Source organism: Tinamus guttatus, unplaced genomic scaffold (genome assembly GCF_059628265.1).
Source record: "Tinamus guttatus ecotype Peru unplaced genomic scaffold, ASM5962826v1 Tinamus_guttatus_pri_ptg000287l, whole genome shotgun sequence".
NCBI classification, from domain to species: Eukaryota; Metazoa; Chordata; class Aves; order Tinamiformes; family Tinamidae; genus Tinamus; species Tinamus guttatus.
This window is the reverse complement of record NW_028288821.1, coordinates 10,905,923-10,920,526: the sequence shown is the minus strand read 5'-3', so window position 1 is coordinate 10,920,526 and position 14,604 is coordinate 10,905,923. Positions and strand designations below refer to the sequence as shown.

Genomic DNA, 14,604 nt, shown 5'->3' with positions numbered 1-14,604 from the left:
TGCAGGGAAGTCAGAGGCAGAAAAAGAATCATTTTCAGTAACTTAGAAAATAACTTGAGCTATGCAGTGCATCATTTAGTAAGAGTAGCCTCCCTAATATGACAGATAATGTCTTAATAAAGTATATAACAAAAATCTTTTTGTGTGGTATATCTGAAACACTCCAGCTGAGGAGTTTCCCTGAAGTGTGAGCGCTGGGTGAGGTGCCCAGGGCCTGCAGGGGACGGAGGCCCCGTGCCCTGCGGGACCCCAGGACACGGGCAGCAGAGCAGCACAGGGGACAGCGGAGCCCATGGGCCGCCCTCAGATCTGGGCCAAGGAGACTCGTCCTCATGCCGAGGGGATGATGAGAGCACGTCTGTAAGTGCCCCGAGTTTGTTTTGTGGGCCCATAGTGTGTATGAGTGTGTTTAAAAACAAAAACGCCCGCACAACGGGCACTGCTGAGCCTGGCGCTGCACCCCAGCGAACAAGCCTGCCGTAATACGGAGCCAGTTAAGCATCACTACAAGCAATGCTGTTTGCATTCGGGTTGGGTTCTGTTCAGCAAGTTAGGAAACATGCCTAATGTTTTACTCGGGGACTTGATAGGAGAAAAATCAATTTCCAGAAGTATTTTTGTATCTCTGAAAGGGATTATTTATGTTACATACGCCTGTTCTGGACATACTCTCGCCACCTAAAGAGCGATTTGACATTTTATTTTACTTCATAAACTAAGAACTACAATCTGCACTTGAAAAATCCCACGTTCTTTATATGACAAATAGGCACAGTTGGGGATAAAGAATATAAATAGGGTGACATCAAATGAAAAGAGCTGATGATCCAACAAGGCTTCTATAGATCTTGTTGTCTCTAATGTCAGGAGAATTGCAGATTAGTCTTGCTGCTCTTTATGAGTAAGCCTATTTATCAACTTTCTGGAAAAGCTAATTTAAGGTGGCATATTTTCCTTGGTTCTGCCACACTTCAAAGCTTAAAGCCCAGCACTTTGTCAGCCGTTCTCTCCTGGCTGTAAGCAGCATTTACAGATTCCCATTCAGGCCTCTCTCCACCAGCCGTGTCCTGGCAGGCTCAGATAATGTAATTTTAGTTTACTTGTATTAATAAAGTAAAAAACTAAGAAGACTTAGCACTTAGCACCATTATGCAGGTCAGACTTTATGCTGAGGGAGGAAGAGCAATTTAAATTGCAAATGCCATAGGAAGCTAAATTTCTGTAAAATGCAACTTTGTCACACTGTACAGAAAGAGGACAACGAGCCCTAGAGAAAACAGCCATTTGAGGCTGGTGGCAGAGGTTACAGTATCTGTTTTTCTGGCTAACCTTCAGAAGGAACATCTATTCTGTGAAGGGATATAACAAGAAAAGCTGATTTTAGGAGTTCTGGAGAAAATATGCAGAATATGTATATATAATCCTGGTTTTGCTACTGTGTACTACATTTTTAACATGATGCTTTATCCTGGAGTCACAAAATGGATTTGTGTACATTTATATTCATTCTTTAAAAGCTAAGTAGAGCTCAAGCAACTAAAACAAGCTGTTTGATATTATGTTCCTCTTTTTCTATCATTTGATGTGAGAATACCTTAGCATAGGATGTCACATTAGTTTTATGTATGTAAATACTTCTGAGTCAGAACATGCAGTGCGAGAATATTTTATCACCTATTACCACTGAAATTTTTACATATATAAACTAAAAAAAAAAGTTCTGCTTTTATCAAAATCGAAAGTGGTTCTGCTCCATTAGGATGAACTTAATTTGTGGCAATGTTTTTGGGCTTACAATCAGAAATGGGTGAAATTTATTGTTTAAATACCATAGCAACGATGTGCAGGCTAAAGCAGTTGTGAAACACAATATTGCATTGTGACTTAAATGTAATGAAATCAGTTAAATAGCAGAAGTCTTGAATAACATAGTATGATAGATAAGGCATTCCAAAATGCTGAAACTCTTACACTGAGCTTTAGGATAAATCCATATAATTCCTGCGCATGACATTTCAGAATGCCCAGAGCTGTGAATATCACACCTGATTGCTTTTAAGTCAAAAGCTTTCATGTGGAGGAAATAATGTTTCAATTAAAAAGAGAGAGAAAAGGAAGTCATTTGACATTATTATATTGCATTCAAAATCATGTACAGAAAATGAGAGCAAATTCAATAGGCTGCTGACTCAAAACTGAACAGGCTTAAATGTTTGCATCAGCTGTTCAGGAGATGGTTAGGTCACAAGTTTAATAAAAATTACTATATCAAGTCTTGGAACTTGGTGCCCTCAACTTCTGGGTATTGAAATTTTGCTATTGCTAGCTACCAAATGCTGCTCTAATTTGCCTTTATCCCCACTTCCACCTTGTCATCATTTAGTGACTAAAATATGCTCATGTCCTCTGCTGTGCTTTGAACAGAGTAATTGAGGAGATCCTGTGTAAAATACAAGTATTGGCAGTCGGAAGGGAGGGTTTCTAGCCTTTCTGCTGCCTCTGCTTTGTGCTTGTGATGTGCTTTGTGGCCATGGGCAGGGTTTTTGCCTTACAATTAAAGGAGTATGTGTGCACTTGTAAGATTAGGGAGCATTTTCATTTTTAATACCCCGTGCAGTATCTGGTGTTTCACCGGGCCTTGGAGAAAATCCCCTTTCCTTGCACAAAAACCAGCAGGTTGCATTTACTCTAAAAGTGCCCTTGAAATAGATACCTTTCCTAGTCGTGTTTGGAGTGGTTCCTCTCAGCCGACATCTCCTTTCCTGCAAGGTGTTTGATCACTGAATCTTGAAACAGGGGTTTGGGGGTTGCTGATGACGGGATCCCTTCCTGCACTGTTTGGAAGGAGCAGAGGGGCGCGCGGTGCCGGCGGCAGCGCCATCGTTCCTGCACGGGTGACCTCCTTGCGCGGAGCGATAGTTTTATCCTTCTCTACATCATTATGTTTGCTGTAGAAAAATCCTGCTGTGCTACATCATAATAACATGTAATCTTCTTGCTCAGTTTAGCTGAGATTTAAGGAGCCGCTGTTCATGGAAGCAGTTTTCTAAAGTCTGATCTATAATTTACCAGAATCAACCAGGCAAAAGAGCAAGAGGCTTTATAAGAGGGATACAGCCCTTAAAACTCTTAAATGAAGATTAGTTTAAAGTTTTACAATCCGGTACAGAACCATCTGGCAAATCTCATGTCAGGCTTTGTTAAACCCCGGAGCTTTCCTAGCGCCTCCAGCCCCGCGCCCCCTCCCCGCTGCCCTCGGCGGCAGCTCTGGGCGACGGGGGCTGTGGAGCGACGGGGGCTGTGAGCGACGGGGGCTCTGGAACGATGGGGGCTCTGTGGCGACAGGGGCTGGGGGCGATGGGGGCTCTGGAATGACGGGGACTGTGGGCGATGGGGGCTCTGGAACGATGGGGGCTCTGTGGCGACAGGGGCTGGGGGCGATGGGGGCTCTGGAACGATGGGGGCTCTGTGGCGAGAGGGGCTGGGGGCGATGGGGGCTCTGGAACGACGGGGACTGTGGGCGATGGGGGCTCTGTGGCGACGGGGGCTGTGGGCGATGGGGGCAATGAGGGCAGGTGGTTGCTCTGGAGCTACGGGGCCTGCGGGCGCTCTGGAGGCCATGCCCGTAGCGGGGCAGGCTGCCCGTATGCGCGGCCCGTCGCTTGTTCCTTGCCTGGGAGGAGGTAATTGCAAGACACCGGCTGCCTGTTGGCAGCGCCGCTGGAGACTTGCTGGGCTCAATTGTGGCTTCTGAGACGAGGAATCAGCGGGAGGGCGCGAGGCGACGGCGCGAGGCGCTCTCGTACCTCCAGAAAGGGAGGGCGGTTGTTAGGGCCGGGCAGTGGAGCGGTCACGTAGGCTGTGACCGCTGCCGCGGCAGGAAAGAATGGGAAGGGAAAGGAAAAGAAAGGAAAGGGATCACCAGTGCCTTCCAGGGACGAGGCTGTGGGATCCTGGCCGATACCTCCATCTCCCGACTTGTCTGCTTGTTTTTTGGTACAGGGCAGACGAAATGTTTCTTAAACACAGAACAGAAACACTCCCACACAAATCGTTACCAACGCTTTGACTTCAGCTGTCCTATGGTTTTCCTGTGTATTTCCTCCTAAGCCATGCAGATTTATTTTCATATTTATATAAAGCTTAGAAATATGGAACAAATTAATTTCTTCTAGCAATCTGTCACATTAAATTATACTTTTTTCACTTAAAGTAACCTTGTGTCTTTTTTCTGTTTGCCTTTGCCATGAAGAGTCTTAGGGACCGGCAAGAGAGGACTACAGGAATCCAATTACCTGAAATCAACTTAGAGGCAAGGAAGAGACATCGTTAATGGAGATAAGCTCCTTCCCAGGCTTACAGCCTTTCTCCCTCGGTGTCATGATTAAGATGGTCTCTGTGGGCAGTGAAATTAGTGCACGTGGCTTCTTGATTAAGATGTGGAACAGAAAAGCAGTGGACTCTGCAGTTTCTGTTTAAAAAAATGCAGTATAGACATTTTGGGAGTATATAGCAAACACACCTACAAAAGACCAGAGCCGTCGCCAAACATGTGATAATCCTGACAAGACATTCTTAATGTAATGTAGTTAATATACTGCTTACAAAATATCTTCTGTTGTTTGCTTCCTAAATCTCACTTCAAGCAACACAATGCTAAACTCAAAAGACAATTTCATAAAGCTCTTTTGTTTTCCCCCTTTCCTGTAAAGAGCTGAAGTGAAATGCTGGGAGTCAGACAATGCTGCTGTAGCAATTTTGCAAGGCACCAGAGAAAAATGCATCATATTATCTTTGAATTTCAGTCTGCTTCTGCTTCTCACAACAATCAATAACCATTAGCATGGTGGTAGTATCCATCTAGATAATCTTAGGGCTTTTCCAGAAAGCAAAATACATAAACCAGAATTGTCATGTCATAGTTTTTCCATATTTTTTAACTCCCAAATCCAGGATTTGGGAGGGAAAAAATCCAAATATCAATAAGTGGGATAAAAGAAAAATGGTTACTCATTAAATAGTTAAATACCTAGTATTTAGCATCAGAATAAAAAGTTGGAGAGTGAGAATTAATCCTGTGTGCAGCCAGCAGTGGTGCTTGAGGAAGAACTGAAAGAAAACCAGTAGCCTTATTTAATAGCAATAATTAAAAAAATAGTCATATCCATGTGTTAAGTCACAAGCTATTACTAAGATTATTTTGGAACTGTGGGTCATGAATCAGAGTGAGGCTCCGGCCGCAGCTCAGAGAGCGGGAGGCCAAGGGGGCTGATACACGGAGGCCGGGGAGATATCCTGCTCAACGGGCCTCCTCTCCCTCCATCCTCACATCCCTCTCTTTCACCTAGGCCGGCACTGGCAGGCAGGATCCTAGGATCCCGGGGCTGAATCTGTTAGGGAAAACAAGACAGACAAATCAGCAGCACCTTGTTAGGGATCCTCCTAACCTGTGCAGACACCTGGGACTGAATGTGGAGGGCAAGGATGCCTTGGGGATGGGGAGATCCTGTGTGCACGTATGGTTATTGTAAAATTAGTTTGAATCGTCTTTAATGCTCTAGAGATTTCACCTTTTATTGCAGAAGGAAGACCACTGCTGTGGCCTCTTGAAGATAGAGATGAAGTCTGTCTTGAAATGACGACTCTCATAACCTTTTGGAGTCTATTTCCTCTTGCAGATATTTATAATATATATTTGGCATATGTTTGGAAGATATTGCCTGTCAAGTTGTCATAAGTAATTATATGTTTATTAACTTACTGTTCCTAATAAACAACAAGAAATATTCATGATGAATTTCTTTTTGTTTTTCCTTAAGTAAGATTTAATAACTACTTTGATTAAATATTAAAGCTTTGCTTTGCTGCTCCAACCAGACAGAAAATTCCAAGTATCAATAAAATATTTTGTGCACGATATCTTTACTCCCTGGCCCATATGCTGGGCTGTATTGACTGCTGGCAAATTGATGGGGGCAGTTCCTAGCTGCTAGGTTGGAGACTGATGGGCCTGGCTCTATGACGGCCCCACAGGCCGAGACTTCTGTCTTGCTGAAAATACCTGAGAAGAGGACGAGCCGTGGACAGAGGGGACTGGCTGCCATGGGGAAGAGTTGCTGGGAACAGCGCATTTCCCAGTGGGCAGGAGGTTTATGAAGATAAAGGAAACCTGTTAAAGCCAATAAAAGCCTCTGTGGTTTCCTGTCTTTGTTGCCTGTGGCCGTGCCCGTACCAGGGCAGCTACGCAGGGTGACAAGTACTGATGTAGAACAGAACGAGTCTCCCTCAACGCCCCAAATCGGTGTCAGCTCCAATCTTTCCCTGCGCCTTGCCTTCCGTGGCAGAAGCGACCTGCCACCTTGGCTTTGCATCAAAGCTGCATTGCGTGGACCCACGGCTGTAAGCCGGCTCGGGAAGGAGATTTTTAAAGGCGACGTAGAAAAGAGCAGGACAAGCGTGGCAGGGAGGAAGACAAGTGGGGAAGGATGATGGCATGACCTGGGATGGGGATATGAGAGGAGCCAAAGCTCCCGGTGACCGGGTGCGCGCATGGTATGGTCGCGCTGTGGATTGTCCCGTGGGCTGTTGCTTTTCCCAGGCTGAGGGTGATACTGCAATGGGAGCTGCTGGATGAGGGGTGGGAACCACAGGAGCGTGTGGGAGGGCGCCTGGCTGGTCACAGACATGAGAGCACTTGGGTCAGGCGTGCAGAGACACTGATTTATTCTGGGAGCCCCCCGAGCCCGTGCGAGGAGCTGTCACATGTGCGTGTGCAAGAGCTGGGGAGCTCTGAGGGCTCTGCTGGGACCGTAATGTAATATCCAGGTTGAAATCATTCCATCTTTATCTCATTAGGAATGTAATTTTCTCCTATGTGTGAAGCCCAAATGTCAAAATGAGAAGTAGAAGGAACATAAACAAAAGACTGTGGACATACTGCTATTGAAGGTTTATTTTTGAGTATTCCTAGAAACTACAGAAGGCTGTAGGAAGATACTCCAAGCAAAATGGTAGGAGAGAGGCTTCCAAAAAATAATAACTATTTTTATCAAGTGTTTCTTTATCTGTGCAGGAGGAAGCTCACTGAAACATTGCTTATCATTCCCGCTTTTCTGGTTTGTTCTGGTTTAGTTAATTAATTAATTATTTTTTGTGTTTTGAATGAGCACTACTTACACAGCCCGTGAAGAACCTGTGCGGGTGCCCCAGCAAGCTGCAGATCAGCGCTTGGTCTGTGGGCAGCCCGGTTGCTGCAGCAGCAGGTGTCACCCCGCGCCAGGCGCGCAGCGTGGAGCCCCGCAGCGTGCGGGGTGGCCGTGCGGCAGAGACACGGCCAGCTAACAGCTCTGCGGCCGGGTAGTTTTAGGCTGCTCTGCGTGTGGTCACAGCTGCGCGCTCTGCGATGGTTCTGGGATGATGTGCTGTGAGGTGGGCTTTCTGGCAGATGCATTAGGTCTGTATTTACAGGTATCCGGTTCATACTGTGACTTCATTCTTCACTTCGGATGTCTAATGGTGTTATTGCCACAAGTGTGAATAACATATAGTATCTTTGCTTCCTTTTTCTTTACCCGGATGTCCTTTTGTATCACTATCCTAGAAAAAGATGAAGCCTGGCCAGGTTGAAAATGAGCTTCAAAATCTGTCAACTGGAGCAAATTCTGTATTTTAGTGGCTCTTGGAAAATTAACTCTGGTCAAAAAGGCCTTAAGCAAGGACAGGAAATTTTGGAGGAAAATATTGTGTTTTGATGGTTGCTGATTTCTCTGGACCGCGTACAAGAGCTTCCAGATGCCCCCATACACACACATTTAAAGTTTCGTTCATTTCTTGCTTTGTCTCAGTAAGTTCAGTAGGAGGAAGCCTATTACCTTTGTAGCAGGCCAGTATGATTCACTACAAATCTTCTGTTTTGTTTTTCAACAGCCTTAAAGTACTTTGCTTGTTTTGGCGTTTACCCCATCAGGGTAATAAGATTGTGGGTGCTGATCTGTAATATTTAGAATATTTACCTGGCTGTGCTTGGTGATAGCTCTTCATAAGCTTTGGAGTGCTGTCTTCAGTTGTCACTCAAGAGCATACAGCGGTGTATCTCCTAAATGTACTTTTGTGGCCCTTTTCTTCATGAACGCCTACATTTACTTCTCCCTTTTCCTGGATGCACAAAAAATGTTATTCATCAAGCTAATGTGATACAAAAAACGCAGAGTCCCAAGGAAAACTATTCCTACAGAAACAGTGTGATTTCGTTTTAATGTTCATAGCAGGATATGTCATATGGAATTGTTACGGTGTCGTGGCACCACAATTGAAATGTTTAATAATGGTCAGTATGGGTTTGGGTCTCTTTGATACTTGATTAGTACATTTAAAGGTAGACTATAAGGTAGAATATATTTGCACATGAAAAATGCTGCCTTCTCATTCAAGGTACATTTATTTTAACTCTATTTAGCATTCACTAAATCTGTGGTTACTTTCTCTTGAAAATGCATTTGTTATTTCAAGATTGAATCATGTTCAGTTGCTACTCCAAAATATAACATCACGAAAAATGGTAAGAATGATTGCCTCTAATGTATTATTACAAGCAATCGAAACTGCCAAACAAAATAGCCAGTTAATAAGTTTTCTTCTTTCTTTGAAGTACGCCCTGCGAATGTTCTATGCTAACTGAAGCTGCCCACAAACTCTGTAATTTTAAAAATGTTTCCTATTAAATGATCATAATTATTACATACAATGTATCTCTACTTCTCCTTGTCAGTCCTTGCTGTCTTTATGGCATTTAGATGACTCTGGTCTGGGTCCTGGGTAAGATGCTGTTTACGTTGCATGTTGTCAAAGGCCTTATCCAAAGGGTGTGCTAGAGATACTGTATTTCAGGAGGAAGAGGGAGTTTATTATAAAAGCTGGCCCCTAAATAGCATCTTTTTGGGCAGAGGACCTTCTTTAGGGACTCTGCTTGTTCCCGCGTTGCAAGGTGCTGGGGTGGTATTAAAGAACTGGGGAACGTGAAGCTTGCTGTTACCTTTGTGCAAACGCTGCTGTAAGCGGCTGGCAGCAGCTCTGAGAAGAGTTGACGCTAGAGCGCTGTTCAGCACGGTCAGTCAGGCAGCCTCTGCCTGCCCTGCTTCCAAGAGAAAGCTACACGATGAAGATGGGCTGCAAAAATACCAGACCTGCAGCCTACCTGAAAGGAGTGCAGTCATGATTTGTTATGCTGATTTTGTATGAGTTTTGTGAATGAGCAGTGTGTTATTCCCACAAGGGAAGTTGATGCTGAACGCGGTCGCAGTGGGTAACCTGACGCGTGCTCTTCTCTCTCCTCAAAGCACACGAAGGAGATGGGAAGGCCGCAGACGCCGCTGAAGGAAGCCCCCCTGGAGCCGTGGACGCAGCCGCAGGTAGGCTGGCCCGGCGCGCGCGCCGCTGCTCGAGGGAGCACCGCTGCGAGCCGGAGCTCACTCGAGTAACCGGGGCCGAGGAAGCAGGGACGTGTAGCTGCGTGGGCCGCTACGATCCGGCCCAGCGCTTGGCTATCAGGATCATTTGTACCATTCCTTCAGTTAAACTCTCAGGATCCAGCTCAGCTTTTTTCCAATATAGAAATGCCAGCATTATCTTTACCTCACTTTCTGCTGCTTGCTTGCTTAGGATTTTGCAAAAATTTGCATTGTTATATTGCTCTGTTTTTAACATATGCCACTCACTCAGGTCAGAATCTTTGGCAAACAAGAAACTTAAAACAAGGCTATTTCTGAGTGGAGTGACAAGAAATCAGGAACACTTTCTGGTGTAGAAATTAAGTTTGTAGGGTGTTTTACCTTGAAGGACAGTCTGAAGAATCCACCTATTACAGTATCCAAATCTATTTGAAAAGGAAGCAAAACTTAGTCATGCAAAGAACGAAACGGAGAGACTTACGGGCAGGATTTACCTTCCTTAGCACAACAGGTTTTAGATGTGCTTTGCATTTGTGTATTTGCCTGAGCAAATCAGCCACTGCAGAGGGCAGGGAGGAGCGGGGGAGGCCGAGGGGGCAGCTCAGCGGTGACAGGACTGGGCGCCCAGCCCGAGCCAGGGTTCCCCTGATTCATTAGTCTACAGCCTTAAAAACAAAGTGCATGGAAATCCTGGAGCTCACACCTATTTTAGAGGCCTGTTAGCTCTGAAATTATGTGGCAAATGCAGTACACGCATTTAGAAGCAGAAATAAAAAGGGCACATCTCAAGTATTGCTAACTGCATCAATACCTCGGTGCATTTTATGAGTTGTGATGCTGACTGTGCAGGCTTTTGGGGGTAAAATCTATGGAGCTGATTACAATTTGATAGAGTTGCAGGTAGCTCTTAAAAGGTGAGTTCTTCACTGTGGTCACACATACAGGTATTGTTTTGACAGCTGTGTTTGCCACTGCTTTAAGTTATAGCTACACGAGCTAAAATATGCAACATTTTTTCATTTTTTCATTTTTTTTTTGGGGGGGGGCAGTGTATGGGAGAAGAGAACTATTGCTTTAAAAAAAATACACAAAAAGAAGCTAACGCCCATATGCTTTTTTGTTTTGTGGTGAGAGGAAATGTAATCAACAAAATCAAAAGCTGCTGGAGCCATTATTGTAGCAGAAAATTAAATTAGTTGTTAATTCTTCCATGGATGTAATTCTGGCTCCTGCAAATCCCTCCTTAGATATTTTGTATAAAGTGAGTAAAAATTCATGGCATGGATAAAGGCTTTGTCTATTTTATGAGCAACAGGCAAATGATCCAAATGGTGCTCATAAAGCAAATGGTTCCCAACTCTAAAAGGAGCAGGAATATATTTAAAATCCACAGGAACAAACCGTTCCAGTTCCAGTAAAAACAACTTCTGTTTACAGGAAAGCGCCATTTATATGAGAGAGTGTTTTTTTGGTTCTTTCCTAAAGGGAGACACTCGCCCCTTCCTCTGCTTGTAATAATTTAAAAAGTCATCACATCTTCCTGGGCTCCTTACTGCATGCTCAGTGTTCAGAGGTGCTTGGGGATACAATTTTATCAACAGAGTGAAAAAAAGCAGCTGTGAGCAGAGTGTCTGTGCTGAGGGCCAAGCAGGCAGAGAAGCAAGAAGGACCACGACTGCCCCCTCCTATCTATTTGGTGAGGAGCTGCCACGTGTCAGGAGCTGGGCAATTTCACACTTTAGCTGCAGGAAGAAGAGCTGCCGCTTTAGGTGAGGCAGGAGGGAAGGAGCTGGAGGCGTCACGTTCTGCCGCACTCCGGGTTGCTCGGACCTGTTCGGTTTCATCTCACAGAAGTAGCCAAGACAAATGTGAAACTGGACTGTTAGGGAAAAGAAAGAATTCCAGTGCTCCATCAGGCTAATTTTTATTCTTTTTTTTTCCCCTCTTTTTTTAGCTGTATTTAATTATCTAAAGAAATAAATATCTCTAATAAATTAAAGATATAGGACATTGCCAAAGTGGGAATCGTTTTTCTTGTCTGTGCCTTTTAACTTGCAGTTTTCTGTGTCCCTTTACGGGAAGTCGGTGAACAGAAACTGATGTTACTGTCTGGAAAATAAAGTATGAGACACTCGTTCTCTGTGATCTCTGGCTGATAAATCTGGGACATGACTTTTCTGGATAAAGAACATGTGTGGTAGTAGCTGCCCAAATAGACTTGTCATTGGTTTACAAGCTTTATTTAAATGTTAAAATACCATCCATTTCTGTGGTTATGGTGGGTGTTTTTCCTGCTTTGCCTGATTAAACATTTAGCTGATAAACCCTGTCAAGGCTGTTCAGAGCTACTGCGGGTAAGAGTCCTATTTATAGGCTCTATTTTTATGGTCACTTCGACACAGGACAATTTGAAGTCGAACTAATCTGTGATTGCTTAAATTTTTGACATTTGTTGCCACCACTTTTAATTGCGATTTTTTTTATGCTAAGGCCCTGAAATAATATTGATCCAGATTATTCTGATTCGGAACAAAATTATTTTCTTGTCCCAAATTGCTGGGAGGGTAAATGTAGCAAGAAAAAAAAAAAAAAAAAAAAAAAAGAACTTTACCAACATTAGGAATAAGAAGGTAACAAGCATAAAACTACAGCAGTGGCAAACAGGCAATTTTGCCAGTATGACAAATACAGTAAAAGTTCCACTACTCAATTGCAGAATACTTATATAATTTAAACCTTTTTTTTATTCTGTTATCTATGCAGAATCTAAATACTGTAAGCAAGTGATTCCTAAAGACTTTTGACAGCAAAAATGAGAAAAGGTGGTAGTGGTAGAGCTGTAGCTTTTTATTTACTTATTAATTCTAGCAGCTTTCACTTGCTCACTTAAATTAATGGCTACAAAAGTATAGTTAAGCCAATTCTCCTGGCCTAAATCAAGCATAATAGCTTTAATGAACACATTAATTTCAGGAAATTAATGAATTCAGGAGTCCTTTCCTAACACTCTTCCTCTCTCACAAACATTCACAATGTGTAGTCAACACTGCACACACAAAGAACAGCAGTCCTGAAGGTTTCTGTCTTCTTCTCATTGCTCCTTGCAAGGGTTAAAGACCCAGGGATTTAGACTCCTTAACCTGAGGTGATGGGAATTCACCTGTTGCATCAAATAACCAGCACCAGAAGGTGTTTATTACCACCTGGTGTTACTAATGAGTGTGACAGGAGCAATAAGATGCAGACTAAGCGCAAAACCATTTCTCTCACAGGAGCAAAAGAGGCAAGTTATTTGTTTCCTCCTTTACTTTTATAGTTTTGGGGTGCTTTTGTTTGTGTGCAGTAGAATTTTTTTTTTTGAAGCAATTACTTTTTATGGAAAGGCAAAAACACTCAGACTGCAACCTAATTACAAATGATAGAGTGCAGTATTTTTTCTGCTCAATTTTAAAGAATCACTTTTTATAATCTTGGAACAGTGGATAACAACATCACTAATCCAATATTTTAACAGTAAATACGTTTGATGATGGGAATTGCTACACTAATCTTATATCCCTCCACAGTATAGTTAAGAAGTCCACAGGGGGTTCTACTAATCAGTTTTTGTAAAGTAAATCAAGTTGTGTGATTCTGGTTGGCTGTAACTGCCTTGTGAGCGCCCGCGCAGCCGCGCGCCGGCTTCATCGGTTTGCACCCTCATCTGCAGCTGGGCTCCCCCTTCCGTGAGCAGGAAAAGGAGCTTTTGGAAAGAGGAGTCTCCCCGTTCCTGCTGATTGAGCCGGTCTGGTGTTAGCTGAGGTTGGAGCTCACCCCGTTTTATGGGTGCCCTGTTGTTCTCTGCCTCCTTTGGAGAGGAGAAGGGCTCCCATTGCCACTGCTGCCTGGCCACGGGCATTGCTGCCCCTCGCACCCGTGGGTGAAGCTGTTTGAGACCCCAGCTTGCTGGACAGTGATATATTTGGCAGTATGTCTTGTGTCCTTCTCATGTTCTACCCAACCATTAAAGTCGAAATGATTTTTCTATTTTTAATTTTAACTTAGAAACAATAGGATATTTTGCAGCAGGGAAATCTGCTGACCTCCATGGTTAATTATTTCAGGATGAGTAATTAATGAGAAATCTGTGCTGATGTTGAGCTGCACATTTTGTTCCTGCAGTTTGTGAAAAGTGACTTATTCTTCCCCAAACCCCGTTGCGCTCTGCTTGGTTAGCTCACGGCGGCAGCCTGTCGGCGCCTGAATCGGTGCAAGTCACAGGGAAGGGAAGCTCTATTTCTGACTCGCTGTGTTCAGCTTGAGCATAAATCAGTCACCTAAATAGACTTCTGCAGTCTAGGTATACCCTGCCTATATTTAGTTTTAGAGAGTCTGTTCTCTCAAAGTAATGCTGTTCTATTTGGTGCTTTCATAGATTTGCATATGCCTCAACTATATTTCATATTTAAATAGAACTTCAATTATAATCCTGAGCTCTGATACAGCAGACTTAGTAAATTCAAAAAAAAAAGAAAGAAGGAAAAAAAAAATCCAAATCAACACAGAAGCAGTTAGGCTTCTAAGTGCAATTAGATTCAACCACACATGTTCTTGAAGTGGTTTTGAGCAGTCCAGTCTTAAGACTTGCTTTTGCACCTCCGAGCAGAGGCCTTGCAAACAAGAAGCAAACAAGAAGCAGCAGTGCTTTCGGTCTACAGTGTGAACCAGCTGGGATGAAATGAGATCTTACTGAGAAATGTGGGAGGAAAAACTCCGTCATTTTGACATGCTGAAAATAATTACAGTGGGGTACCCCCAAAAGGGATACCCCAGTAGAGGTTTAACGTCACTGGTACCAAACAGAGCCCTGGAGCTTTCCCTCCACCACGGCCCAGGGCACAGCGCGGGTAGCAGCAGAGCATCTCACGTTAATAATGTGACAGAAAATCAGGATTCAGCTGCAGAGACTGGCTAATGGAAAGGCAACTTATTAACTGGAAAATGAGTGCTAACCATTTCCAATCTAGAGACTGAAATGGTAATTTCCCCTGATCATTGCATTTAATGTGGAATACAAAAATGCCAATGTACCAGGTGTAAAATGGGGCATCAGGATATAGTGACTGTGATTTCTGGGTTCATTCAGCTGTGAATTAAGATTTATTTGATGTAAATTGTA

General features: G+C 43.7%; 1 protein-coding gene across 1 annotated transcript in view; it reads left to right on the top strand.

The window, feature by feature from the left end:
* Nucleotides 1–14,604, top strand: part of PCDH11X (protocadherin 11 X-linked) — a 389,078-nt gene that overhangs the window by 148,860 nt on the left and 225,614 nt on the right. The window contains exon 4 of the mRNA XM_088527587.1: nt 9,336–9,407. Within this exon, the coding sequence (XP_088383713.1) occupies nt 9,336–9,407 (72 nt within the window). The remainder of the gene's footprint in view (nt 1–9,335; nt 9,408–14,604) is intronic.